At 42.5% G+C, this 27,572-nt stretch overlaps 2 protein-coding genes across 2 annotated transcripts in view; one reads left to right on the top strand and one right to left on the bottom strand.

The window, feature by feature from the left end:
- Positions 1–118: 118 nt before the first annotated feature.
- The window catches only part of LOC118326751 (zinc finger protein Aiolos-like), a gene marked incomplete at its 3' end in the record, with an annotated part of 31,905 nt that continues 4,451 nt past the window's right edge, over positions 119–27,572 (bottom strand). The window contains 8 exon segments of the mRNA XM_035659810.1: positions 119–804; positions 2,116–2,226; positions 3,025–3,141; positions 3,557–3,724; positions 5,414–5,830; positions 7,821–7,931; positions 8,265–8,330; positions 9,202–9,274. Of these exon segments, the coding sequence (XP_035515703.1) occupies positions 170–804; positions 2,116–2,226; positions 3,025–3,141; positions 3,557–3,724; positions 5,414–5,830; positions 7,821–7,931; positions 8,265–8,330; positions 9,202–9,274 (1,698 nt within the window).
- Positions 12,393–27,572, top strand: LOC118326754 (insulin-like growth factor-binding protein 4; the record flags this gene model as incomplete). Its single annotated transcript, XM_035659817.1, is given in 4 exon segments — positions 12,393–13,310; positions 21,620–21,783; positions 23,125–23,250; positions 25,471–27,572. Coding segments are annotated over 4 exon segments (783 nt in total). The 5' UTR covers positions 12,393–12,955.

Here is a 27,572-nt window from a genome sequence, read left to right as displayed (position 1 = left end):
CACACACACACAAACAAACATACAGAGAGATAGCTGCTACTTCATGCTTTCATTTCTGATACTACCAGTTACTTATATGAGTAAATCTGTATGTGTGCTCATACAGTGATATCTGTCTGAGCATGTGTGTGTGTGTGTGTGTAAGCATGAACGTCTGCATGAATGAAAGCTACTTCACTTCTAGGCGGTGCTCGCCACGGGCTATGTGGGAGGAGAACTCGTAACGGTCCCGGCTGCGGTGTCCACACACGTTGCACTCGAGCGGGTCGCGGAAGCCGTGGCACCCCATGTGGATAGTGAACATGACATAGTCCAGGAAGATCACCCTGCAGTGGCCACAGGGGTACACCGCCCCGGGCAGCGCTCCTGCCTCCCCGTCGCCCCGAACCACCCGTAAAGCATCCAGTGGTGACAACGGGATGTGCTGGGTGTGTGGGTGAGGGATGCCGTTCTGGTGGTTCAGCCCTCCCAGCAGGTGCCCTAAGCTGTACATGACGGGCTGGGACATCTGGGAACCGTCGCTGTGGAACGAGTCCATGCTGAGGGGTGGCTGGGCGGCATGGGGGAGGCCTAGGAGCGGCATGCCCATCTTGTGGCCGTTGGTGAGGCCCATGGGGCTGATGTCATTACGGCTTAATGGGATGGGGTAGGGCCTGTGGGAGGGAGTGGGGTCACCCTCTGACCCTGTGAGGATGGACTGATGGTGGGTGTCGGGCCCTGGGGAGCCCGGCGGAGGGTCCTTGATGTCAGTTCGGTGGACCAGCTCCCTGTTAAAACTCAGGTCCAGGCAGACACCGTTGTCGCCTAGACCAGCAACACGAGAAAAAAGGGCACTCAAAACTCTGCAGGAGGAGGTTTCACATATTTATTCCGACAACTTGAGCAGAGAAATACCACAGGCAGCAAGCAGCAGTTAAAGCTTACAGATGGAAAAAGATCTAATAGAGATCCTTACAGGACTATAAGGGTTCCTCACTTTGGTGTTGAGTAGAGGCAATGAGAAAAATGTGCACCCCTAGGGCGAGACAAAGTAAAACCTACAGAGTAAACTGGAACATGCAGGTTCACAGGACAAAAGAAGCTTTAAAGCATCAGAGCATCTTGAGAGAGCATTTGAGCTTGGAGGCATGAGAGGACAGAAGGCTGAGAGGAAGCAGACGACGCAGACGAAGGCCTCTAGTGCACCACAGAAGTATATAGTCAGAGAGGCACCTGCTCACGTTTCTCGCCTCCCGCCTATTCTCTCTCTCTCTCTGCGGTTGCAGACTTACTTCTCTTTTCCCCCTGTGGTTGTCATATTGAAAGATCTCACTTCATTTGTCAACCTGATACAAAGCTGTAGGAGGGCTTTTTTGCCAATACACCCTCGTTTTGCGAGCAGCTTGAGGCTTGATTGCGAAACTACAACCCAATGCTAGTTAGGCTTAACCAGAAGGGTGAGAGCCAAGTATTGAAAATGTGTGCACCGTAAAGTCAGCTATTTACTGAAACTGATATCCTTTGATCATTCATCTCCCAGGCACATTATCTGAGTTTGAATCAAAACATACAAAGTGAGTAACTAGAAGTTTCAAGTGCATGTTTTTTTTTTTTTTCTCTATTTATTTAACCATGCATGGTTACCAATACCCACCTATGACACAATTCTGGCAGAGAATTTAGGACAGTGGAGACCACTCTTGTGCAGGTATGAGGCAGGTGCTCTGCCCTCAATTCCTGTTTGGCAAGAGATGAAGGCCAGCAAAAACAAACAGACAGGCAAACAACTAGCTTAGACAGAGAACTTGAAATAATCTACAAAACACAAACTCTGTACTGTAAAGCATAAATGCACAGCAAAAAGCACAAATGGCACAATTTTTAAAAAACATTAAAAACAGGGAGCAGCATATTATAGCTGCACAAGTCAGTAAACAGGTGGGCTTTAACAGATATAGAAATATCAAGTAACAATTAAATAGATAAACATATCAACAATGCAGGCATTCATAATATTAAGTAATGCTATGAGCTTCTTTAAAATAAAAAAACAAACACATTTCTGTTTCTTCTACTTAAGGTCAGTGCCTCAACTCAACCTCTATGTGTCTGTGCTGTGAGTTCAGCTGATCTTACCGGTGAACTTCTGTGGCATTGAGCTCTTCCGTTTGGCTACGTTGCTGGCGAGCCTGTCGAGCAGCAGAGCACGCTCAGTGCCCATCTGAGCCCTGGATGTCTGGCCGTCCTCTGCTTGACAGCAAGAGAGTGAGAGAGTTAAGTGCAACAAGGAAACAAAGACCTCTTCTCAATCGAGCACAATCATGAGTAAAGGGAGAGCACTGAGCTGTGGCTGTCCACCTGTCAAAGCGTTTGTGGTTATAGAGCTAAGTAGAAAAAAAATCTTGCAACACACACCAGCTGCTCAAAGCGGAGTCACAGAGGAACGACAATATTAATTTGACATCAGAAGCTCCTTTGACCTCACTTCCTGGTGCTTTTCTACTTCACCAGTGCAGGAGAGGAGACCACAGGATGAGGATGTACTTCCTCACCACTACGGCACTATCAGGCATAAACTTACGACATTTGGTGACCACAGAAGCGCAGCATTGTCTGTGTGTTGCAACCGTGCAACTGTCCTGTCAGTATGTAAAGGCATTTTGGGGGGGGAGGTTATAGACATACAGGGTGTGTATTTGCCCTACATACAGTATTTGGCTTCCCCTTTGCCGCTATAGACATGAGAAGCAGTCTTTATAGTGCCGAGCCTCCACACCACAGCAGCCATAACCTATTTAGTTGTAATGATGGGCTAACAGCCATATGCTCATTAATTTAATGAGGCTATAAAAACAGGATCTGTTAGCAATAACAGTTTAATCTACAAAGTGTGTTTATGTAGTCTGTGCAGTGGTCTGACTACATTAACAGCTTTATGTGCATGTGTGAAGTGTGTCTTTTGTATGCTGTGAGGACTGTTGGAGTTTTGAAGATGTTGTTTATGAAGCGAGTGTTAGAAAGCGGCGGTGACACAAGGCTGCTCACCTCTCTCAGCGGGACCTTTGCTCTGAATGTACACATGGCACCTCTCTCTGTGCTCCTCAAGGGAGCTGCGCTGCTTGTAGCTGCGACTACAGTGGTTGCACTTGAAAGGTTTTTCTACTGTGAGCAGGAGTTAAAGTTAATCACCAACACATAAAACATCAACAACATCTAAATGGTACAATGACTATTATTTCCTTAAGTGGTTTCATACAAAACTGATGATCTGCATATTAGACATTGTGCAGCACGTCTGCAGGTAAAACACGTGAACTGAAAGTGAGTAAGTTTCCAGAGGCAAGTGAGTAAGATTTCATATGTGATGTGTGTAACTGTATGAGAGTGCATGGCAGGGTGTTACTGGAAAAGCCATGCAGGCTCAGCAGACCTCATGTGTTCAGATTCAAAAGGAGTGAGAAACCAACATGAAGGAGTGAGAAACCAACCAACATGATACTGTACACAGGTGCATACAGTATCAGTGCATATCAGCTTCACATGTGAGTGAATGAGCAAGTGTGTGGCTGTCTGGTACCAGAATGGGTGCGCAGGTGCCCGCTCAGGGCGTCACGACGACGACAGGCGTAGCTGCACATCGGGCATTTGAAAGGCTTCTCCCCGGAGTGCAGTTTGATGTGGCGAAGCAGGTTTCCCTTCTGGGTGAAGGAGGCCCCACACTGAGTGCAGTGGAATGGCCTCTCACCTGAGTAAGAAAAAAAAACGTTCACATTTCACATCTTAACATGACATTGGTTTTTAATAACATATTTAATTTCACATAAAAGTTTGGTAATTGTAAGTCATCTGTTGTTGCAGATTCACTGTGTTGGGATTATTGGTCTGACTGTACGTAGATTACACATTGATGTGGTGTTCACAGCTTTGTAAGTGTACATTTTGCGATAAGGCTGCAACTAATGATTATTTTCATTATCAATTAATCTGTTAATTATTTTCTCTATTAACTGATTAGTTGTTTAAGCCATAAAATGTCAGAAGATGGTGAAAGACGTTGATCACATGTTTCCTAATGCCCAAGGTAACATCCTCAAATGTCTTGTTTTGTCCACAGCCCGAAGATATTCAGTTTACTGTCATAGAGGACTGAAGAAACCGGAAAATACTCACATTTGAGAAAAACTGAAATGAGCTGAAATCAGAGATTTTCTTTCTTTAAAAATGACTTAAACCAATTAATCAATTAATCAATTATCAATTATCAAAATAACTTGCGACTGATTGACAACTAATAAATTTTGTTGCAGCTCTATTTTCTGATCTCTCCAATGCTATTTTTTTCTAAATGAACTGTTTCTTTATGATATACTTTAGCTGTCAAATATTTTCTTGTTCCTAGCATTACAGTGAATTGCAAAAACACAGAATCATTTACTATCTTTGAAAAGGGAACAAGGCAACATCCACTTTGATTGCCAGAAACCTAGAAGCAATGTTCTCACGACTCAAACCACACACATGCCAAACATATTGTGCACTTCACTTCTTGTGTCGAAAATGCAGCCTCATAAGTTCCATTGGAAGGCAACATTCTTCTACCATTTAGCTACTCACCAGTAAAATGAAGTTGCAAATAAAAATGTATGTTTTGCTACTAAAATCAATATGAATTCAACCTAACGATGCCAGAGGATCCCTTAAAAGAAGTCATAATAAATAATAAATAATAAGCATCAAAGTAAATGCATCATGGTTATTCTATTAGTATGGTAACCTTTGTTGATTACACTGAAGAGTGATGGCGGGAATGAGAGACACAGAGAGAGCAATCACTTTTCGCTGCATTAAATGCAGCACTTGTAACAATAATTCCTTGCCAGGCTTTGTAAATTTCGTTTTCTGGTAATAAGTGATGTGTGCAGATGTGGCCAACAACAACTTTAGCTGACCGTGACAGAAAATGTGTGCTTCATGTGTATGGGATGAACATTATTTTCCATAGTGTACTTTCTTCTCAGCACTTGATTTAAATACTTTCATGAACCATATGCATGAGGTAATTATTACAGGAACTGCATAATTCAGGGCAGAATGATCACAGAATAATGATAATTGTACATAAATAATAATAATGTAGATGTACTATGTTGTGTTGTCTTATCTGTTACTGTGATCAAATCACAAAATTATTGCATGTGCTTTTTATCTGAACAACAATAGAGGACATTTCACAACCTCTGGCTGTTGCTGTAGCACTGGTTAGGACACGTGCGTCATGTATGATGCAGACTTGCGCGCTCTCAATCGTAGTTATTCGATCAAACATCTTGACCTAGTCAATGCAAGGTGCAATCTCCCCCTGCTATCAACAGGGTGATGATTGCACAACTGTTGTGTTTGAGGTCAGGTGTTTGGGCTGTGTTCCTGTGCTTACCAGTGTGGCTGCGCTTGTGCACCAGCAGTACGTTGATGCTGACGCAGGACAGGCCGCAGATGTCACAGTTGAGCTTGCCTGCCGTCTGGATGCGGGGTGCCACGGCTCCAGGCACATAGGTCTCTTCTGCACCAGCTGCTGCTCCTGCGTGGGCGTCTGGAAGGGCCGCGCTGTCGTAACGCGAATAGTCCACCAGTGACAGGTCCTGTGGCTCATTCAGGGTATCTCCCTCCTCATCCCCCTCCCCGTCCCTCTCCTCATCATCGTCCTCCTCTGTCCTCTGATCATCAAATCCTTCCTCCATCCCGTCTTCACTAGCACCCTCTGCTTCCTCTTTTGGTACAATCTCTGTTTCTTTTTCAGCCTTGGGGTACTCCTCGCTGTCTTCTATCTCCTCTACCTCGGTCTTTATCACACCTAAGCAAGGAGGAGCAGGTGACATTTGATGTAAACGCACATGAAGTGACAAGTGACAAAAATCACCTTATTACATAGACAAGACACATGGAGTGATATAGTACAGATGCAGAACAGTTGATGTTTGTCCCCACTTCCAAATAAGGTACCAAATAAGCTTTATGATACTCCACTCCAAACAAACCGTGAAACACTGTCACAACTTCACTTCTACATTTGTATTTTTAGTTGATAAGTTTGCTATTAGTACTAGCACGTCTCCAAAATGTGGGTAGCTTAATTTGGGCCGCTGTATGGTGTCACAAAGAGATTCAGAAGATGTTTGCTCAAGATAAGGGTAAGGCATTTCCTCTGAATACAGAGAAACTAGAACCAGGGCAGGACAGAGACGCAGCACGCGCCTCGCATAGATAACACCAATTCCTCATCTGCTTTTAAAAAGAGATGTCAGATTGATTGTTTATTGCCTGTGTCACAGATGCAGAGAATCCAACGTTAATCTGCACCAAATATACTCCCTAATTTCCTCTATCAGCCAGCAGAGCACTAACTCTGGTCTGCTTCTATGATATGTGATATATGATAAGTTTTTCCCATTGTTCTTTTCTTGACCATTTTTCACAGATCTTGACCTACTGTAGGTCAAACTTCCACAACATACAGGATCAACTGTATGTAAATGTCTCAACACCACAACTGTTGACACGCAGAGTCCCGAGGCCTGGTTTGCAGGACCTCTCACCTAGCCTTTTACTAAGTGTCAACCACCCCAAGCGTACTCAGTTCCATCCAGAAACCACACTGTGGTCTTGGCGGTGACTGGTGATGAGCTGAAGAGCAGCGCCTTGTATTGTGGAAAGCGCTCAGAGGTGCTATGGAAACTTTGCACACACAGAGCTCCGAGAGGCCCGATATAGAGTCCAGGGTCTCAGAGCAGTGAACCGCAGGCTGCGCATCAGAAGCAGAGCAGGGTTTTAGGAAATGCACCCACTGGGGCAGATGGGTGGCAGTCAGCAATAAATAGGAGAGCTGTCTGTAACACCATGTTCTTTTTTTTTATGACAAATAAGGGACTAAGGCCACAAGGCTGAGTAAAACATTTCCACACTCAAAGTATCATGTGAACAAGGTGGTCACAGCTTAGAAATGTGTAAAATTTTGTTTTTTGGTGTGAGGGTACACTGCTGAGTTTATATAAATAAATGCCCATAATATCTGACAATGTTCATTTTATAACATTAAATAATCAATATGTAATTTTTATCATACAATACATGACACTGCAGTAAGGAACAAAACCAGACTGGGGTTGACTTGACACTGTTACTGTTATCCGAACAGCGTTGAAAGCAGATTAAATTAAATTTAATTATTTGAACTGAATGACACCTCATGATGAGCACCAATGCAGGAGACACAAAGAGGGTGCTTTTAACTATACCTTGGGATAACTAGAGCACCAAGATCTTCATGATACCTTTCTTGTCTGATCCGTTGGATGACATAGAAATGGCTCTTACTTTGACACGTCAGTCATACCGAATGAAATCTGCCTATAGTTGATTATATTAATCCGCTGTTGGATAAAAAAACCTTGCATCTGGGCTATTTATTGAAATTTTATTTACATGTTTAACTCAAGTCAAAGACCTGTCCTTGTTCCTATGGGCTGAGTAACTTTTATATATGAAACCATTAAAACCCTGAAGATAAAGACAGAACTCCACAGTGGCCACTCTAAAAATAAGAGTTATTTTAGTTCCTTTGCTAGACTTGACATTTTTCCCATTACAGGAGCGTTTCATTGTATCAAATATCCGTGTATGCAGCAGCGTCCCTCACACTTTTTCCAATTGCCCGCGGTCAGAAAAGTAATTGTACGATGCTAAATGGTGTGAGCTTCATGGCTAAAATGCAAGGTGTAATGGAAAGATTTCAAAGATATGAAGCGTACGTATGTATGTGTGTGTGTGTGTGTGGGTACACATACGTGGATCTGTCACACCTTCGGCACCCTGCATTCCATTCTCACTAAATGAGTTATCCTCCCTCTCTTCTTTCTCCTCCTGTGGCTTCACATCTGCAACATCACTGCAAACGTCTGAAAAAAGTGACACATTGTGCATGTGTAAAAACTTTGTGTTACTTTTTGTTTCATTAAGAGAACTTCACACATCAGTTAACTACAGTTCTCATTTTAAAATCTCATCAAGAGCACTAAATGTGCTTCATCTTGCTGTTGCGGGGACATAGAAAACGTGTGGTCTGATATCAACTGTAACCCGCACAAAACCCCTCCACATACAGCTTTCAGTAATCTACAGTCATGTGCGCTCAGGCAATGCAGTAGGCAGGATGGTGGCAGCTGTGGAGAAATGTGTGCAGCCTGATCACGTACATTTTCACATTTAAAGATGAGGAATCAGATACTCACCCATCCCATTTTCCTCTGGGGTGATGAATTCAGGATGTTTGTCTGTGTCCATGATGAAAAAATCTTCTGTGGAGAGAAATTACTATATCTGGTTAATGAGAGGTAGTTGGAATCTGAATAAATCTAACCAGGTCACGCCAGATTCCTTTTTATGGCAGCTTACACAACTAACTCTGTCGTGAAGTGTTTACGGAACAATTCTTTTATTATAAAAAGCAGGTTTGCTGCATACATTCGTGATGTGACATTTTGTTAGAGACACTGACACTAATATAACTTTCTTTATGTTCTTGACACTATTAAAAGCCCCCTTACTATTTCTACAAAGCATGTTAAGAAATAGAAGCAACGCTTGCATCTCACTGTTCCTGTTGGTTGGACAGCATAAAAAGAAGTTTATTAAAAAAAAAAGGCCCACGGTTGATTGCTCGACCCTGTCACTACATTTAGCCTTATGAGAAAGAGATGATGTTCACTGCACATGTACTTCCTGCCAGGTCTGTACATAGGAGCAAGTGTAAAAGCGCTTTCCACAGCCAGTGAGACTCCAACACTTGTAGCCACAGTTTGAAAATTAATTAGGAAATAAAATATCCCTCTGTGCAGTACTGCTTTAGATGCCCTGTATCACTGAACTAATAAAACCTCCCAAAGTATCTTACTCTTAAAAACATGTCATTAAATCATTCAATAAAATGTATATTACAAATGTAACTGTAACAAAAAAATCTAAGCTGTTACTTAGGAAAGTTTTCATTATTTAGAGAGTAACTACTCTTACATCACATTCAGTGAGGAAAATACAGCAATAACAAACTTTCTCACACGATCAAAGTGAAATTGAAAAGCGCATGTCTACACGTTACAATTATTACCAAGGTACTTTTTGGGTTTTAGTTTTTGTTGGAAGATAATACATGTGATAAAATGATCTTACCTGCTTGTTGCTCAGCACTCGGAGGAGAACCGCTCTCTAGTAGGAGATTCCACACTCCGCCACTGGACTTTCTCTGAATATGGAATATACGCAACGTCACTACGGTGAATTTTGGAGAGATCCTTTAAAGGAACAGGAACTTATTTTGAAAAGGTGGAGCAACAAAGACCAAAACATGCTCGTACAGCAGAGTAGCAACACCAATTGTTTAGATTACTCCTGACCATTTTCATGATTATATTATAAACATTCCTTTACTAAACTTAAGCAGGCAGAGTTTAAAATCCTGTATGTTGATGAGTGAAACAAAGAACTGATGAGGGGTTCGATCAGTTCAGGCTGTCCACATGGTTCCTGCCTTGTTTCCATTTGAGGAGCTATTACTCCATCTTGTGGCCAAACGAGAATGCTACTGTTCCTTCCGACTTTTCTCTGCCCAATCAGTAATATCATTCTGTACAACATTTAAAAACAGCAGAGCCAATTTTGTTTCTTGTTCCTGTTGAGTTTGAATGTACTTATTGGAAACTGTATTGGACAAAAGAAACTGCCAATGACATCATGTACAAATAACATTTTTACCACAACTGCAATCACATCTTAAACTTAAGGCATTCATTTTTAGGCCAAAAAACAAAACAAAAAACATGAACTGATGAATTGAAAAACCTGCCAAAAAACAGCAAAATAAAACCCCACTATCTAGATGATGGGGAACCCTGGTGGCCTTGGGATTTAAGGCAATGAGCATGAACTGCTATGTCCCTGGTTGATTCCTGGCCAGGGACTTGTTGCATGTGATTTTTCATCTGTCTCTCCCTTCATTTCCTGTCGTCCCTCTAATCTGATACAGGCACAAAATGTCATTATAAAATCCTTACTGGCTGCAAGCTTTCTTCAGCTCAATGAGAATAAAACTGATGTTATTCTATTTAGAGCACAGCATTTGACTAACATCATTTCTCATCATCTTGGCCCACTGACTCCCTCTCTTAAACCACATCTTAAAAATTCTGGCCGTCATATTCGATTCTTGATTGAGCTTTGAGAGACAAATCAATCAGGTAGTATAATTAAGCTCCATGCAGCTCCGCATCATTTCCAAACTCAGATAAATTCTTTGTACTTCATACCTGGAAAAAGTAATCTCTTCATTTCCCCCTGCTTTGATTACTGCATCTCTTCATACTTTGGTATCACTCAGTCCTGTCTATCCCGTCTCAGTTCAAAATAATAATAAATAAATAAACAACTATTTCAAAATGCAGCACATTGCTCCCGTCATTGCCAGGACTGACATTGAAAATCCTGATGTTTGTTTTTATAGTGTTAATCTGTCTCGCCCCCTCTTACATCACAGAACTCCTGTCCCCGTATCACACTGAGAGAGAACTGAGATCATCAGAGGCTTCTGGCTGTCCCGACATCCAGGACTGTGTTATGGGGACAGGACCTTCTCTATCTCTGCTCTATCGCTCTAGGTCTGTCGTTATTATGAGCTCTGTGTGACCATGTACCACTATCATCATCGTCGTGGTCGTGGTCGTCCTTCTTTAGTTTGTTTTCCTCTGTTTCCTGTTTGGATCAACTGTGTTGTGTTTAAAGTCTTATGTAAATAACGTTGAGTTGAGAATTGAGTTCTCTTAGTCTATTACAAAGATTTACAAGTTACAAATACTGTTGGTGCAATATGAAACTGCAGACACACTCAAATACAGCTCATTGGCAAACAGCAAACACCTACAAAACAGCATTACTAATCCTCCTAACCTCTGAGTAACCATCCTGCACGGTACCCCCCGCACACACACACACATACACACACACACAGTCAAACACCTCATAAATGACACATAATGAAGCCGCTGGCCCTCCTGTGAGCTCCAGGACCAGTAAGCAGCTCTCCAACGGCTTTAGTACACTGTTATTACAGTCATCTCATTAAAGCTATTTACTTGAAATTGACCAGATGTCGTTTTTCTTTCAAATATTTGACCTACAATGCAGAAAGGCTCAATCACATGGAAGGCCACTGATATTTTCTTGACTTATTTCTTATCATTTACCAAGCAGGGTTGGGTGCCGTGTTACTAACAACACGCACTGTAGCACCCACCTGAGTGGTATACGGCCTTGTAAGGCTTGCCTGCTGCCGCTAGCCTGCCTATGGCAACCAGCTACCAGCTAGAAGAAAAAAGCCGAAAGAAAGCACACTCACAAAGGCATTATAATACATGCTGGGTTTCCATGGCAAAATGAAGGCAAATGAACACAAGAAAAAAAAGAGAGCGAGAGAGACGTCGACCAATAAAAGCCATGATTCAAAACCTTAAAGGCTTGGTGTAGGGCATATCTGCACAAACGGGCAAACAAGAACAAAGTAACACACTGATTTAAAGACTTGATGATCAGAAACACACACATGTATAATAAACTATCCCAGCTTGCAGCGTTGTTAAAACTTATCCTGCGATCCCACTGGTGGGAGGCTTTTTTAGGACTGGTGGGGGCAGGGCGGCAGCGAGGAAGGTTGGGGGGGTTAGACTGTCCATTTGCCTTTTATAGCTGCCCACTCCAGTTAGTAGCAACAGAAAGAAAGAGAAAGAAGCCGACATAATGAGAGTGGGATGTGGGGGGGGGGGGCAACAACACAGACTAGACTGACCACTGGATGTACACGTATGCAAACACACACTGAGACCCTGTTGAAGGAGCAGGCACGAGGTTGTGTTGTTTGAACCATTTTTCAACCCCAGAGGCACATACGTGTGGTTGATTAAAGTGGAACAGCACTGATGTGTCCTCTGTCTTTTTGTTTTTTATGGACTGGAATGTTTCTTCTGTTTAATCAAGGCAAATCAATACATTCGAAAAAAAAAAAAAATGTTGGGCATGTTCGACTGAAAAGAATGATAATGGGATAGTGGGAAGAGAGAACTAAGTGTATTCTGTGTGTGAACAAGTGAGAGGGCAATTCAGCAGTTTTTTCTCTCTGTGCACTCAGGATTGAGAGAAGACAAGTGAGGGAGAGTGTATATAAGCTTGTGAGTAAGAGAGAGAGAGAGAGAGAGAGACAGAGGGAGACAGAGGGAGAGAGCTTTAGCCTGGCTTTTCTCCGCTGTGCCTTTCAGCTCCTCTCTCACTGTAGAAAGAGGCGTGTCCATGGACCAGTATAAAGTCCAAGGAGAGCCACTCGTGTTGAGCCATTCTCAGGAGCGAGTTCTTTGCACTGCACACCAGCAAGAAGAGGAAACTGCAGCTGTTACTTAAAACACTGCCTTTTGATGACCTGCTTTGCATTTGGACACCAGATTTTTTTTGGTGCTTCATTAGAGGGCGGGCAAGCCTCTGGACTCACACTCGAAGAGAGAGCAACACTCACCTGAACACAGTGGTGGATATCCTTCCTGCAACTGTTCATTTCACCATAACAAAAACTAGTTCTTATCACCACTACATTCGCCAGCCGAGCAGATCACGAGCAGGCTCCAATTTCTGTGCTGTGAAATTGAATCAGAGGAACGGAGAGGCAATACAGCAGAGGCATTGTGTCCCTGCAATTGAAACACTAACCAGCTGAAAATATCAAAGACCATCCTGGACAAAGCGTTCCTCTCAAATCTCCCTTGTTGGTCTAAAATCTGCTGTTGAAATAGAAAGTGATCAAAAGCAGCACAACACTCAGAGAGGAGAGGGGAAGCAAAAGGGGACCATACACCAGGGTAAAGGATTGTGTGCAGGTGCCGGGGCTGCCATGGTGCGTGGAGGTGGCGTGGCAGTAGCTTCATCCTGCTGGGGCTTTTGGGTGTTTGCCCTGTCAATGATGGCGTTGTGCTTGTCAGACCAGGCCATCCGCTGCCCGGTGTGCTCTGAGGAGAGACTGGCCAGCTGCCGTCTGCCGGAAGGCTGCGAGGAGACGGTGCGGGAGCCCGGCTGCGGCTGCTGCCCCACCTGCGCCCTGCCAAAGGGGGCTCACTGTGGCGTCTACTCACCCCGATGTGGCACGGGCCTGCGCTGCTACCCGCCGCGTGGCGTGGAGAGGCCACTGCACTCATTAATGCACGGCCAGGGGGTGTGCACCGATGAGAGAGAGGCGGACGAGAACTCAGGTGAGAGCGAAGGGGTCAGAGTCTGTGTGTGAACTGATAAAGAATTCTTTACACAGGGCACTTCCTCTTTCTTCTAGTTATTGTCAATTACAATTAGGCTCACAGCAGCAATGCTTTCATACCACATTTGATATCTCTGCAAATGTCTATGCCGAGGTGCTCTCATAGTATGGAAGCATGTAACAACTGTCAGCCACAACTGACCAGGTCTCTCCAAACCTGGGCTGCTGTCTCTGTGTCCTTCTTGCTCGGTGGACCCACGGCAGCGCAGGGCAGAGCAGAATATTTTCTGTCTCCGCTCTCTGGGCCTTACCTGAGCCGGGCAGGGTCAGAGTTGGGGGGGTGTGTGGGTGTGACAATGTGCTGCTTGTTTACCCTAATCTCGGCTAAGCCCCGAACCAGAGCGTGCACACACACCAGCTCCTCACGCATGGCCTGATGGGAGAGCGCACACAGTCCCTCTGCTGTCTTGCAGCCGCTCGCAGTGAAAGGGGCCCTGCTGTAAGACGCAGAGCAGGCTTCAGAGATGAGAGCGCTGTGGTGATAGCTTGGAGTGGGCGTGTGTGCATGTGAGTGTGTGCGAGGAGTTTGTACTGTGTCTCCTGTATGACTGTGTGGCGTGCAAAATAGTTAACTGTTTTGGAGCATCTGGTTAATGCAGATAGTCACACAAAAAATTCCCAGCAACCCTTGGGTGTGCAATGACCTCATCATGCCAATGTTAAACTAAGATCCTGCAGGTAGTCGTGTAGTGCAGGCAGTGAAATGCATTGTGGTGGTACTGGGAATGTGAGAGTCTGTGTGTGTGTGTGTGTGTGTGTGGAAGTGAATATGTGAGTGTATGTTTGTAATGGGAGGAGGTAATAAAAGCTGCTCTATGAAATGACTGTAATGGAGTGTGGCCAGTCTGGGGCTATTAGACCTCTCTGCAATCAGTAATTCACTGGGTGCTGTTTCATGGACGCCCCCATTCCTCCTCCTCCTCCTCCTCCTCCTCCTCCTCCTGCTGCAGATGTCTAACTCTTCTTCTACTGTCCACATCTCTATCACACTCCTCTGGGCTGACTTCTTATTCTCCTCTTTGTTGTTGCATTCCTTTTGCAAAGAAGAAAGTCTGTTTCCACTTTCACACAGTGGGATGTCTAGTGCTGGATGTCTTATCTGCATATCCAGTTCCAGTTCACTGCTTTGACGTTAACTTCTCTCTGCTGAGGAAACTGCTCTCGACTGTTTGCCTTCCTGTGCTCTGCTCAAAGGGAGTGGTGTTGATTTCCATTATGCCATATGAGACAATTGTTAGAACGTGTCACAGACAAGGTGGTTCTTTCATTTGTTCCAGATTATCATCTAACTGGCCCAGGATCCCAGACAGTTACTGGTAATGACAGTAGGTCGTCTGCTAAGGCCAGAACACCAAAGATTTGGATCAACTTAGCCAATATAAAGCTCCCAGGATGCTCATCTCCATTGCAGCATCTATTTCCCCTGGCCCTGGGTGCACCCCCTGCCCCTCCCCTCCCCCCTCCAGCCCTAACAAGCCTTTGAGCGCATCGCCCACCACGTCCAGCTCCTTCATGAGGATGAGCTCATCGGCACTCTTGCTGCCAGAGCTGAAATGAGAGCCTTCTGCTCTCTGTGCAGGGCCAGCATAGGTTAGGCCGGCACATAGCATGACTAAATGGAATCAGAAAGAAGAGGCAAGCTGTTTAGAGCATGATAAAAATGGATGGCTGTCTCGGATTGGCCCGCCTGTTAGCCCTGAAACATTCTGCTCTTTGATGCTGCATTGTCCGATCAGCTGGCCCGGAACTGGGTTACAGTGCACTGGGGAGAGTCTCAGGTCCTTTCTTCGGGGTGGGGAGGCAGTAGTTGGAACATTTTAGAAAGTTCATAAGTTTTGTTTTTGGTGTTCTGTAATATGAGCACTGAGTTCTGTTTGCCTCCACACTCCTTCTCAACCCTGGAGTCTGTCATAACAAAGCAGGGAAGCTCTGCCCAATAAATCCCACTGTAAATCAATTCTTCTGGGCAGCAGCTCAGATCTGCTGTATAAGAATGTTGAATGTAAACCATGGCAGCAGAGAGACAATCAGAAAGGCACGGGGGAGAGGCGGAGAGCAACTCCAGTCACAAGCAGGAGATTTCCTTTGTGGCACATTCACCGTACTTATGCATTATTAAACAAGGGGGTGCATCTCCTGAATACATGTCTGACACTGCCCCACTCCTAGCAACAGTGAACATGCTAGATAAAAATAGAAAGAGGGTTTTTAAAAACCAAGAGAATTCATAATGAAAAGGACCCTGGGATAGAGGCAGATCTCGACAGCCCATTGGAGGGAATTTAGGATGTTCAGGCTAATAGTTACACCTCTTCATCTAAATACTGCAAGATAACATTTGTATTGCAAAGATTTGACTCATGATTGTCACTTTGAAGGCTAGCTGCTAACTACCAATAAAAAGTACCTAAGTAAAGGTAATACATGAAAATAGGCTGGCAAGAGTTATTAGTCCTTTTTCTTTGGTTCAAAACAGTGTATTTCTCTCAAAAATGTATCAACCTTAAGGCTATTTTGAACCAAATTTCCATAGCAACAAGCACTATCTTGCATCTTATGTCAAGGTCTAAGACAGCTTTAGTGCATCTTAATATCCCATTCTTAGAAGCCCTCTCTATCTTAATACTTAGAATCAATCATCATGCATGTGTTGGCGTCTGTTCCTACATTCCTGCCGGGTCTGCCCGGGTGTCGTATTCAAATGCTTCCCCCTGACAGTGAAACGGATATTATTAACAAACTGATACAGATGTCAGATATAAAAAGTCTTACACCTACAGGCACTGAAGGAGTTGCATGAATGAAGCTGTTGGTGGAGCCAGACTCTGTCCAACTCTGCCCAATTTGCTGTGACGCAGACAGGTCTTTATGAAAGCAGCATGCTAACCTAGATTTTCCTTTCTCCTACGAGCGAGGGCTCTTCGGCACGTTCTGGGAGTTGTGAACTGGTTAAAGATGTGAATGTATATATGAGGCTTTTCCCAAACCTCTTTCAGCAGATGTCCCTGTTGTGTATTTGCTTTCTTTGGGTTGTGCGGCACATTTGTACAGCTGGGGCAGGAGTAAATGTGATTAGCTAATTGCTGTCCTCCATGGGACAGGGACCCCCTTCTAGTGTTGGAGCTGAGAGATACACAAACATAAAAGCCCTAATCGGCGGACAACAGTGAATCCTTCAGATTTCATACATGAACATATCTCAATATCTCAATGTCTTGATAAATGGTCATTTTGATCATGAAGTCTATTTTCTGAGCAGTGGTTTTTACTGTTAATTTGTGCCTTTCGTAAAGATGAAATGCTCTGTTACCAATATTCCAGGTAGTGCACCCCTTCACCGGCTGGCAGAAATGCTGTTGTGTTAATTTCCTCTCCTTGCACTTTTACTCAAGACCCTGATTCTGTACAAACATTAAAACAAGAACAATCCACTCAAAATTAAGTTAATGATGTAACCCAGAATAGTTTGACCTAATTTGGTGCAGCTGCAGGTTTCCCTCTCTTCATAGATCTATTCATTACATGTAGTAGCAGTATCAGTGTATCAACAAGTGATGGATGGCTAAGATTAGTCTAACTCACTGTGACAAAATTTACTCACAGATCTGCAAGCAAATAAATCTACTAAACAAGCAGTGGATAGAGTCCAGCCTATGGAGTTATGCCCCTGAGGTTAAAGATGACTATAATATCTCAGTTCAGTTCAGTTTATATTGTTGGATAGTAATCCAGATGTCTTTGATCATGTTTTCATCTAAATGAAGAGTGAAACCATGAATCACAAAAGAGGCAGGGGATGTGGGAAACACCTCTCACAAGTTCCCAAAACATGACAGGGAAATATTACACAAGTACACTATTGTTTTTTCTTTATTGAAAATTAACAACCTGTTAGAAAGCTGCCACAGCTAAGAGTGATGGTGATTTTATAGTTGGCTTCAGTTTCTGTGAACTTAGTTATGCAGTGGCAATGTTTAACAGCGCATTCTGCTAAATATAATCTATAACACCTGTCCGATTAAAAAGTATAATTTAGGATTCAAAGAAGGCTTCCTGAAGGGTAAATCAGCACTAAATCAAAGAGGACAGTAATTTGCTGCTGCTCTGCTCTCGTTGGACTCAAACATGTTGTACATCTGGACGCCTGTTCTAACATTAGCTGAATGGGAAGTGACCAGAGCAGTATCAGAGAGTGCAGCAGCAGGGTTCCTTTCAACAAAGGTCTGTGATTCTGTGTTCATTTAACTTTCAAGCTTTCCTTTGACAAATGACACTATAAAAAGTTCCACTGGCCTTATTACAGCACATGCCGGTAGTCTTAAACAGTGTTCCTGTAACTGCACTAGACATCAACTCTGATGATTAACTGATTCAAAGAAATCCTCTGCCTGGAAACCAGTGACCTGATACTCTGGCAGCATCCAGTGTTGACTGAAAAGAACAGTTTTTTGGTAGTAAGCCCTGCTGACTTTTGAGCTCACAGCCAGAAACTCTTGAAAACATACTGGTACAAAACATTTTGGAGGAGTAGCCTCTCAAAAGATGATTAGTTACTGTCAATGTGCTGCAATCTATTTTATCAAGTGTCAAGGAGAACCATAACACTATAAACAATGTCTGTCTGTTGCTTTGCAAAACTCACATTTTAAGCCAATCTAAGCATGTTTTATGGACTGGTTGTTAAAAACAGGCCAATCCCTATGTTTGAAAAAGATAAATTAATAAGATGACAGAACAGGAATGACACTGGCTGAGGCAAAGGCCTCAGTAATGGAGTAGTTGATCCTTTATTGCGACTAAAGGCTAATGGCTACTTAAAAGTCATTAGTGTATAATCACCTGAATATAAGGATAGTTGTGTTTTTGTGACCTTGGAATGACCTTTTTAATGTACAGACGCTGTGGGTTGCCTTCCATGGAGCCATGTTGGATCGCCATGTTTCTACAGTAAGCCAGAAGAGACAAACCAAACACTGGCTCTAGATAGGGGTGTTCGAGTTTTTTTGAGTTTTATGGCCACCGTAGTTTCTCCTTCGCACTTGGAAGCGGAGGGTGAAGGGAGGGAGTTGCAAACTACACTGCTAGATGCCATTAAATCCTACACACTGGACATTTAAAAAAACTTTAAAACACTGATTGCACCATTGGTCTCCCATTTTATTTCTGTTTCTTTTATATTTTGGATATCTGATCTTTTATTTTCTTTACATAAACATGACATAAACTGACATTTTAAAGAGTAATTTAACTCTTTTTTTATCTCTTTGATTAAGTTTTCAGTGTTTAGTCAGAAATGTGCGATGGTGCACCTACAACTGCACTAGCTGCACATATAACCACACCCAACAGTGATGTCACAGTGTACAGACACACCTTGAAGTTCTCTTCTACTGCGGCAAAATGAGAAATGAAACTCCTGGACGTTAGCAAAAACAAGATGTTCAGTGGCTTTCTACTTTCAGCAGATGAATGTGAAAACATGTTTTTAGTGTCAAACTCTGCACAGACAGCATTCTGCACAGATCAAACATCCTATTAGAAAGCATTACAAAAACTGTGTCCAAAATATGTACTGAGTGGAGCATTTTACAGCTGAAAAGTGAGCCTGTCTTACATATGTTCTTGTTACTTACTGCCCATATGCCAGTAAGCTAGATAAGCTAATATTGGCTCCTACATCAATCAGGCTCTGTACACTCTTAGGAAGCTACTCAGCAGCTACTCTTAGTGATTTCAAACTATCCTCTGTGTATCTGTATTAAATAGAGCACAAATGAAGCTGTCATTTTTATAAGGGTGCATCTCAGGTTTTGTAGAAATGTCGCACATAGACTCTCGTTAGGCTTAGATCCTAGATCCAAGCTAGTGGAAGCATAAACTGTAGGGAAGTACTCTGCCAATCTCACTGAGCATAAGTAAATATTTATCTGAGGAGGATATTTGTCTCTGAGGTTTACAAGTTCAGCCTTAAAGCCACTGACAGCAGAATCTGAAAACTGATGAGCCCTTTAGCTCCTCACATTAGTGTTCCATGGATTGACAAATATATAAGCAGAAGCGTAGCATGCACTTGTCATAATGCAGATTACATGATGTAACAACAATGAAAGTGATGCTTCCCCAGTCAGAAAATGTATTCATCAGAGGGAGAGACCCTGCCAATCAGACTGCTCGCTCTCTCACTTCTTAAGGAATGATGCTCACATGTGTGGTGGCCAGTGTGACAAATACATTTGAAACTGCGTCGGTTGACATGTGACAACAAATATTTAACTAAGAACTAGATTGAGCAAACAATGCAGTTTATTGTGTAATAGATTTGGAATTTTTCAGTTAAGTGCTAACAAAATGGACTGCATGCTCAGTGCTGTTTCACAGTAATTATATGTATATATATATATAACAGCACTGGCTATGTGGCCATCTGCTAATCACACGTTGTATTGTCCTCATACTAGGCTATCAAAATAAAACAAAGATTTTACACATTAATCTGATGATGAATTTAGCCTGCTGATTAATAGACAGGTAGCGGTCTTTGTTGTTGTTGCCCTTGTGTGCTTAGTTTCAACTTATTACAATGTATCAAGTACAATGTACCCAAAATGAGTATATATTTACTTACTTATATTTACTCTTAATCTTTGCTGTGCACCTGTGGCTGGCAATGCACTGCAATGTATCAGCTCCAGAGCTGATAATACACGGTAGGAATTATGTTTCAAAAGCCAAGAGCTGCTGATCCAAATCATATGAAACCACACAGAGAAGTGACAACTTCCTTCATGGAAAACAGCAGTGGTAGCAAACAGGACATGCCACCCCTGACCCACTTCTAAATCACTTTGGCTCGCCCAACGATAGAGCGCGGAATCGGAAAAGTGTGAACTGGCAAAAGAGGAGAAAGAACAACTTGGAACGAAGGAAACAGCTGAAACGCAGTTGGCTCTTGTGGAAGAAAGTGATGAGCAAGGCTTAACAGCAACAAGACTAAAAATACAAACAGCCAGAAGACACTTCCCCCCAGACAAGCCAAGCCAAGCAAGATGACTGTCTATGAAGTTTAAAGAAACATTCCAACTCCTGTTGCTGAGTTGTAAAAAATTCAAGTCATCACATAAAATGGCCCAGGATCAATATCCTGAATACCGGAGGGCCAGGACTAGCTTGAGAACTATCACTGCAAAGAAAAGTTTGCACTGCTTTGAATGTGTGTGTGCCTTGCATTGTAGACCTGAAGGCTGCACATTGCACAGGATTAAAGAGGCTACTACTGACCCACCATCATTGTCTCTTTGCCAACAGTAATTAACTGGATGCCTGGCAGTGACCTTAGATATTAACCAGAGCTCAGATCTGGTTCGATGATCAGAGCGAGAACAGCTTCAAAATGGTGAAACCGCAGTTTAAAGTTCTTTGATTCCAGTGCCAATCTGTAAAATGCCATGGGTTATGAGCAGAAAGCATCAAATGCTGCCAAGTCTTACAAGCCACAGGTGAAAGTCAACACACCATGAGCACAAAGAAAGACACACACAACCTTTATCCCTCACTTTACCCATATTGTGCCCCCCAACCACCAAATAGCACACACACATACACACACAGTTGTGCCCACTTGTGACAGTGCAAATACCCTCTAACAACCGCCATCTGGCTCAGACTGAGGTTGTTGTGGAGGGGCGGAGAATGGAGAGGGAGGGGGGCATTTCCTGAGGAAGCAGCTGGCTGCCTGCAGGGCCACAGAAATGCAGGATTATAGGGATGCAAAGGTGAATGTGGCACAGACCACAATGTACGGAGGGTGGCAGAACAGGGGTGGTATCGTTTAAAAAGCCTCAGAGCTCGTGGCATGTCTGTGGTGCAGTAGTTGAAAAGTACCAGGGCAAGAGCTGAGGTACAGATTACCCCCCCGGAGCAGGAACACAGCTCTGTGTCCTTGAGGTTAACCTGGCCTCATTTTTAGCCTACATCTCACCATGTTCAGCTGTATGGGATGTTATGTAGAAGGACAAGGAGGAGCAGCAGAACAGCTCCTGCTCTATATAGCAAATCATTAAAATAATAGATGCTGCCCTTAATTATGCAGATATCATTAAGACGTGATATTATTATCTTGCATGGATAATTATGCAACATGAGCACTACAAATGTTTTTGGCAAACTGTTTATGCAGTACTTTTGACAGTGCATTGTTCACCTTGCTGTTGAGTTCAAGGAAGTAAAGCACTATATCTTGTCCTTCAGCGATGGACAGGCAGGATGAGATAACCCCTGAGCATCCCAACAACAGCAACATCCGGTGCAGTCCACAGGACAAGCGCTGCATACAGAAGACCCTGGCCCGACACCCTCCAAAATCCACAAATCAGAGAAGCAACACTGCCAGGGAGGAGACCAAGGCGGCGCTGGTGAGAGAAACTTCTGACATCTTATCAGTTTCACAGCAAATAACCAATCCGGGCAATCCCCTCTGCAGCACATGCCTCAACCCCAGCAGGTGTTTCACATTAAGACTTTATAGTTCCAAAGCCACAAGTGTAACAGTCAGGTTATAAATTGTACAAATTAGTTATTTACAGACCGTAACATTTAATTGCGGTCTTGCAAAATAAAGTACAGGTGCGCATTGACATCAACATGCAATTTTCTGTTTTAAAACTGGCAAGAGCAGGATCATAACATCCCTATTAATCAGTAACAGACTGGTTTTACCACATTTTAGTACGTTCATTTAAAAGAAATTTCTTATATGAATGCCACACATACAGACAAATATATACACATATAGATTTACTCGGGTTGCCCACCCACTTAGGTTTACCTTTCGTTTTGGATAGCTACGTTTTTTATTTTTTTAAATGTTTCTAAAATGTTTGTGCCCTCTGATTGGCAGTGCTGATTGATTAAAAAGGCTGCCAGAATGAAGCATTCACATGCAATCATTAGTTGGCTTGTGAATTCATTGCAGCTGACTCAAAGCACTATTTGCAGATACATGTACAATGTAAGTCTGTTGACATTTCTTGGTGTCAAATAAAAAGCTGTGTGATGTTGAGTTTAGTCCCACAACAGCACTTTGATTATGATTTCAATAAATAAATCATGACAGTAAAACTATGTTTCCCATTTTTTTCCAACACAGTGTATATAATATAATTAAATACTGAATAAACTCTTCTGTGCAACAACAGCCATGAGTTCCCATGAGCACTTGAGGCAATGTGCTCAGCAGGTTAAGTAATAATCTTTTACCCCAATAGAGAACAAAAGTATGAATCCAAAAACATGTCCTGTTTTCCCAGTTTGTTCTGGCATTTATTTTACGAATTTATTTAACCTCAAAGCCCCTACAAGTAACTTTCATTGTGCTGTTTCTGGTGGCCCCTGTGGACAAATGTGGTGTGTTTCCACTGCTTTGTTTCATTGATTTGGAGGAGAATCTGACCAAATCCAACCCGGTGGCAGGCATTAAGTATAACTATATAAAAATAGCCAATCTTCTTGTGTGTTTATGTAGGTCATAGAGAAGCATCAGTATTGAATTGCGACTATTTTTTTTTACTATTTTCTTTTCTTTTAGACATTGAAATGATACCTTAACGTATGGTAGTTGTGTCTAGATTTTATCTAAGATACGAATTTGGCATTTCTTTTTATCACAGCAGTTTTCGCTACTGCAAATGTCTACACACGTCTACAGGTCTGCTGATGTGATTAAACATTTAATCAAAAAACGGTTTCTCCTACAGGCTCCATGTCGTGCCGAGCTGCAGAGAGCATTGGACAGATTGGCATCAAATACCCGCACGCATGATGATCTCTTCACAATCCCCATACCCAACTGTGACAAGAATGGAGATTTCCACGCTAAACAGGTCTGTGGTTTCAAGCACACACTCATTATGAGCTTTATTGAATTACTGAGCAGACCACTATTTGGCCATGTGTACGGGTGAACTGTGAATCTCTATTATTTAGCCAATCCAAATAAAAATGCCTATCTTTGTACTTCAAGCAGTTCCTTTCAAACCACATCAGCAATCTGTGGGCCAAAACACAAAACATGCCTGCAGCCGATGAAATATTGTCTTGCTAAGTTCAAGATCAACACAAAAGTGTCTCCAAGCAGACTGTCCTGGTAATGCCAAGACCTTATTTTTCTAAGCTCATATGAAAAGTGATTTACTTTCAGTTGAGCTGCGTGTGTAAAGTGGTTTCCCCTAAACTGTTGGACAATAATCACTTTATTGCTGTGATGGATGCAATTAGCTTTTGGATGCAGTTACTCGTTATTTTGCCTTTGCATGTTTGGGCAACTACGCAGATAAGAGTGAGAGACTAACATAAAAACACAGATAAGACCTCTCTGACTTGTATATGCAATCAAAGCAGCAGACGCAGAGTCAGTGATAAAAGGAAAGTTATGCTAAGGCACCAGTCATCAAGAGTCTGAGGTTGTGTAACATAGTTCAAGTATCTCTGTCTGCTCACACTCACAGGCATCTGTTTACTGTTTAACTAAAACTGCACTGTGATAAAAAAAACAAAAAACCTATTGGGAAGTAAAGCACAGGTCATGAGGGACAACTGGGAATCATTTCATGGCAGGGTAGCTCTAAGATTGTTAACTGGTCTTGGGGGCTTTTTGAAAACTGTAAATCACCAGAAAGCACAAAATCACGCAATAAATTTTGTATTTACAGGAATTGTTCAAAGTTCACAGAAGGAATCAGAGAGGCTTTGAATCAAATCATCAAATGACTTGAGATACTTCTCACAGTTTGTTTAAGGCAACGTTAAGTTCCAGCTGGATGTAGTTTGCCTTAATGTAGAAGTAGACAACATTGTCTTGATGTGGTCTAGTGCTATAATTATGTTACACCTGACAAACTCCAGCCAAACACTGCTGCAAAACAATGAAAACGTCTTTAAAAGTTTAAAAGCCAGGTTGGTTGTCAGAGAGAATTATGGCCCTGCCAACAAAGCATTATCTACTCTGTCTAGATAATCACACTGCTCGGTAACCTCTAACCTAGTGCTCAGCTCTAAATAAACCTGCATTCATTGATTCTTCAACAGGCTGTAAATACAACAATGACAAATTATCACCTTGTAAAATATGTTAGCAAACACAGCAGATACAGAGCAACATTAGCATCCATTATGTGTTGTGTTTGTGTTCGTCTGATGAATGTAAGTCCAATAGTCACTCTGTTTTGCTCTCCCCCAACTCCTGAGGCAAATATCTCTCTTCAGCTGCTAAATGCTGCTCTCTGTTCACCAGTTAGTTGCTGACGAGTCAGTGTGTTGGGCAGATAATGTACGGGGGTTTTAAAGCTTTTTTTGTTGAAAACAGCTACCTGCTGTTGTTGGGAACGGGGAGAGTGAACTAAAATAACAAAGTTGCTAGCGGTAAAACAAAAATGTTGATTTAAAAAATGCCAGAGGGGAACGGCAAGGTCGGGTTTATCATTATAAACATTTGACCCATTGTTACCATAACAATATTTATCAGAGCACTTCAATATTTGAAGTTATGTTATTTTTTGAATATTTTCATTGATCATTGTTGTAGAACTAAGCTGATGTTACATTCTCCAATTGTAAAAATGTTACATTACACACCGAATAAAAACAAATGTTTTAATATTTTGTCAACTAAAATGTGAGTCATAGGTTATGTGTTGACCTGATGCTTTTTCCTGCATATTTTCCCAAATCTCAATAGCGGTGGCTACAAGGCTAGCTTTGGATTCCAAAATCCAAAAATCCCCCCCCCCCCAAANNAAAAAAAACCCCCCCCCCCCCCCAAAAAAAAACAAAATGAAAAGAAAAAAATATAAAGAATTGAATAGTGCCTGGACAGATTTGCTTTCACCACCAACACTCCTGGCTTACACGGATGGTTGATTTGTGTGCAAGAAATTAGGCTTTATAATGCTTGAAAATATTTTGTGGCTCCAGACAGATTTTACTTTTTACTTTTGGACAAAAATGTCTCTTTTGATAATAAGGTTGCTGGCCCCTGTGCTAGAACCTGTTAAAGAAGCTGTTATATGTAACTAGAATGTTCTATGTATCTTTAATGTCCACAGTGTCACCCCGCTCGTGATGGCCAGCGGGGAAAGTGCTGGTGTGTGGATCAGAAGACAGGCATGAGGCTGCCGGGCCCTCTGGAGCTGCGAGGAGATCTGGACTGCCACCAGTTAATGACTGCTACGCAGAGGGATTGAGGGGTGGGCAGTGGCAGTAGGGGTGCAGGACCAGCTGAACTCTACTGGTGCTTTTTAGTAGAACTACATGGGGAAAGGACTTTGCTCTAAAGCCTTGATTCACCTGAGGCCAACGGTACTTGAGCTTGCGCAACAAAAAGGAAACCATTGAATTGAGTTCTTTTGCTATTTTGTTTCTGTGTGTGAGAGTATGTGATGTCTGAATCTTTTGAGCACTGGTTGTGTACTGTTCCTACTATGGGAACTTAAGACTGTGTCTTTAGACACATGCGCTTTGAAGTAACAGGTGGCAGACAAAAACCTTCCACAGTTGTAGTTGTGATCTTTGTTAGAGAGCAATATGTGTTGTTCTCTCTAGTCTAACTTCAGTAGAGAATTTCTTTTTTAAATGAGAAAATGCATCAACCCCACCAGATAATCAGACCTGAGATCCAACAGCAACTGTTAGCATTTGTTTGATTCTTTCAGAAGCACTAGATCAGTTGGAATTACTGCATCAGGACAACGCAGACAGATTATCAATCAAAGGATCGTGTACTAGTTTTTAACACAATGTGTGTAATTGATTGTAATGTGTGGCTCTTATTTTACTGTCCTATATGTCGTAAACCCCACCCATCTGTTAAGTAGGTTAAAACAAAACATAAAATGAGTTTGCAAACACAAAGTCTAGTTCAGCGAGGACACAAGAATAGCAATAAAGAAGAGAACAACAGGTAAAATGAAAAAAGAAACAGGGCTAACCAAGGAATGCAACAATCCCCTGCCTTGAGTTACCAAATGATAAGCCATAGCTTTTCACAACATGAAGACCAAAGTGAAAAGTGAGATTAGTTTGAACAACTGTATCTCTGAAGGGCCAGAAAAGATTTGCTTCATCACCCTGCGGTTAACTCTGCATCCTCCTCTCTTTGTTCTGCGGCATTGTGGTCCAGAAGGACTGGCAGAGTAGCTGGGCTAAAAACTCTGTACACTGCTGATAGGATAATCTCATTTCTCCAGCTGGTGCTAAAATGCCAGTGTGACTCTCATATGAATATGCTACAACATACAGGATTTCTCTTCAAACAGACTGCTTGGCAGAACTTTGGTGGTGCTATATACTGAATGTGCCAAAATACTAAACAAAAAAATGGCTTCTGCACTGTTTGGGCATTGTTTAAGATTGGAACAGAAGACTGGGATTTTCAGGAAATGGAGCAATTAGCATCAGCAAGTGTGAGGATCACCTAAATGTGTGACCACCTACACTAGCTATTGACAAAGGCTTTCCATGTGTGTTTTCAATTTTAATGTTAAAATATACAAATAACATCCCACACTGGCTTTGCATTATCACTGCAGCTAACTGGCTGAATGTTCCACAGGCCAGTGTTGTAAATGCAGGCGTGATGTGTTTTAAATACACAATAAGATTGTAATACATTGTAATGATTAAGCTCCTGGCAGCATGGCAACTCTTAGTTAAAGGTGGGGTAAGCAATTCAAGGTAAAACGATTTTAATCCAGTACACTTTTTGTCAAATTCAGCGAATATCTCCCCACGGTCTGCCAGCTTTTTGCTGTGTGCGCTGAAAAAAATCTGGTGGTTGTACACAGCCCTGGCTCTGTGAATGGAATCGGACCGAGCCACACAATACTAATTGGAGCCATTCCAGCCAGGATTTGTGTGTGAGGTAACGTTAAATGACATGCCCATGGATATTCATCTCATTTTCTAGTTTGCCAACATATGTTGCATAACATGCTGTTGTCGTAATGTTAGCTATGGTAGCAGGAAAAGTTGTGAGCATTGCTGTCTGGAGCTGGTGAGCTGGCTCTGGGAAACCATCTTGTTCTCTCTGCACGTTAGCTGTGCAGCAGCAACTTTAGTGACAGTTTGCTAGCCGACAAAATAGCCAACGTTAGTGTGTCATTGCTCGCACTATATAATGGTATTGTCATGCTATTGGATTTCTCCAGAA

The sequence above is a fragment of the Morone saxatilis genome, unplaced genomic scaffold (assembly GCF_004916995.1).
Source record: "Morone saxatilis isolate NCDOM2014 unplaced genomic scaffold, NCSU_SB_2.0 Contig17, whole genome shotgun sequence".
In the NCBI taxonomy this organism is placed as follows: Eukaryota; Metazoa; Chordata; class Actinopteri; family Moronidae; genus Morone; species Morone saxatilis.
This window is presented reverse-complemented; position numbering and strand designations above follow the sequence as displayed.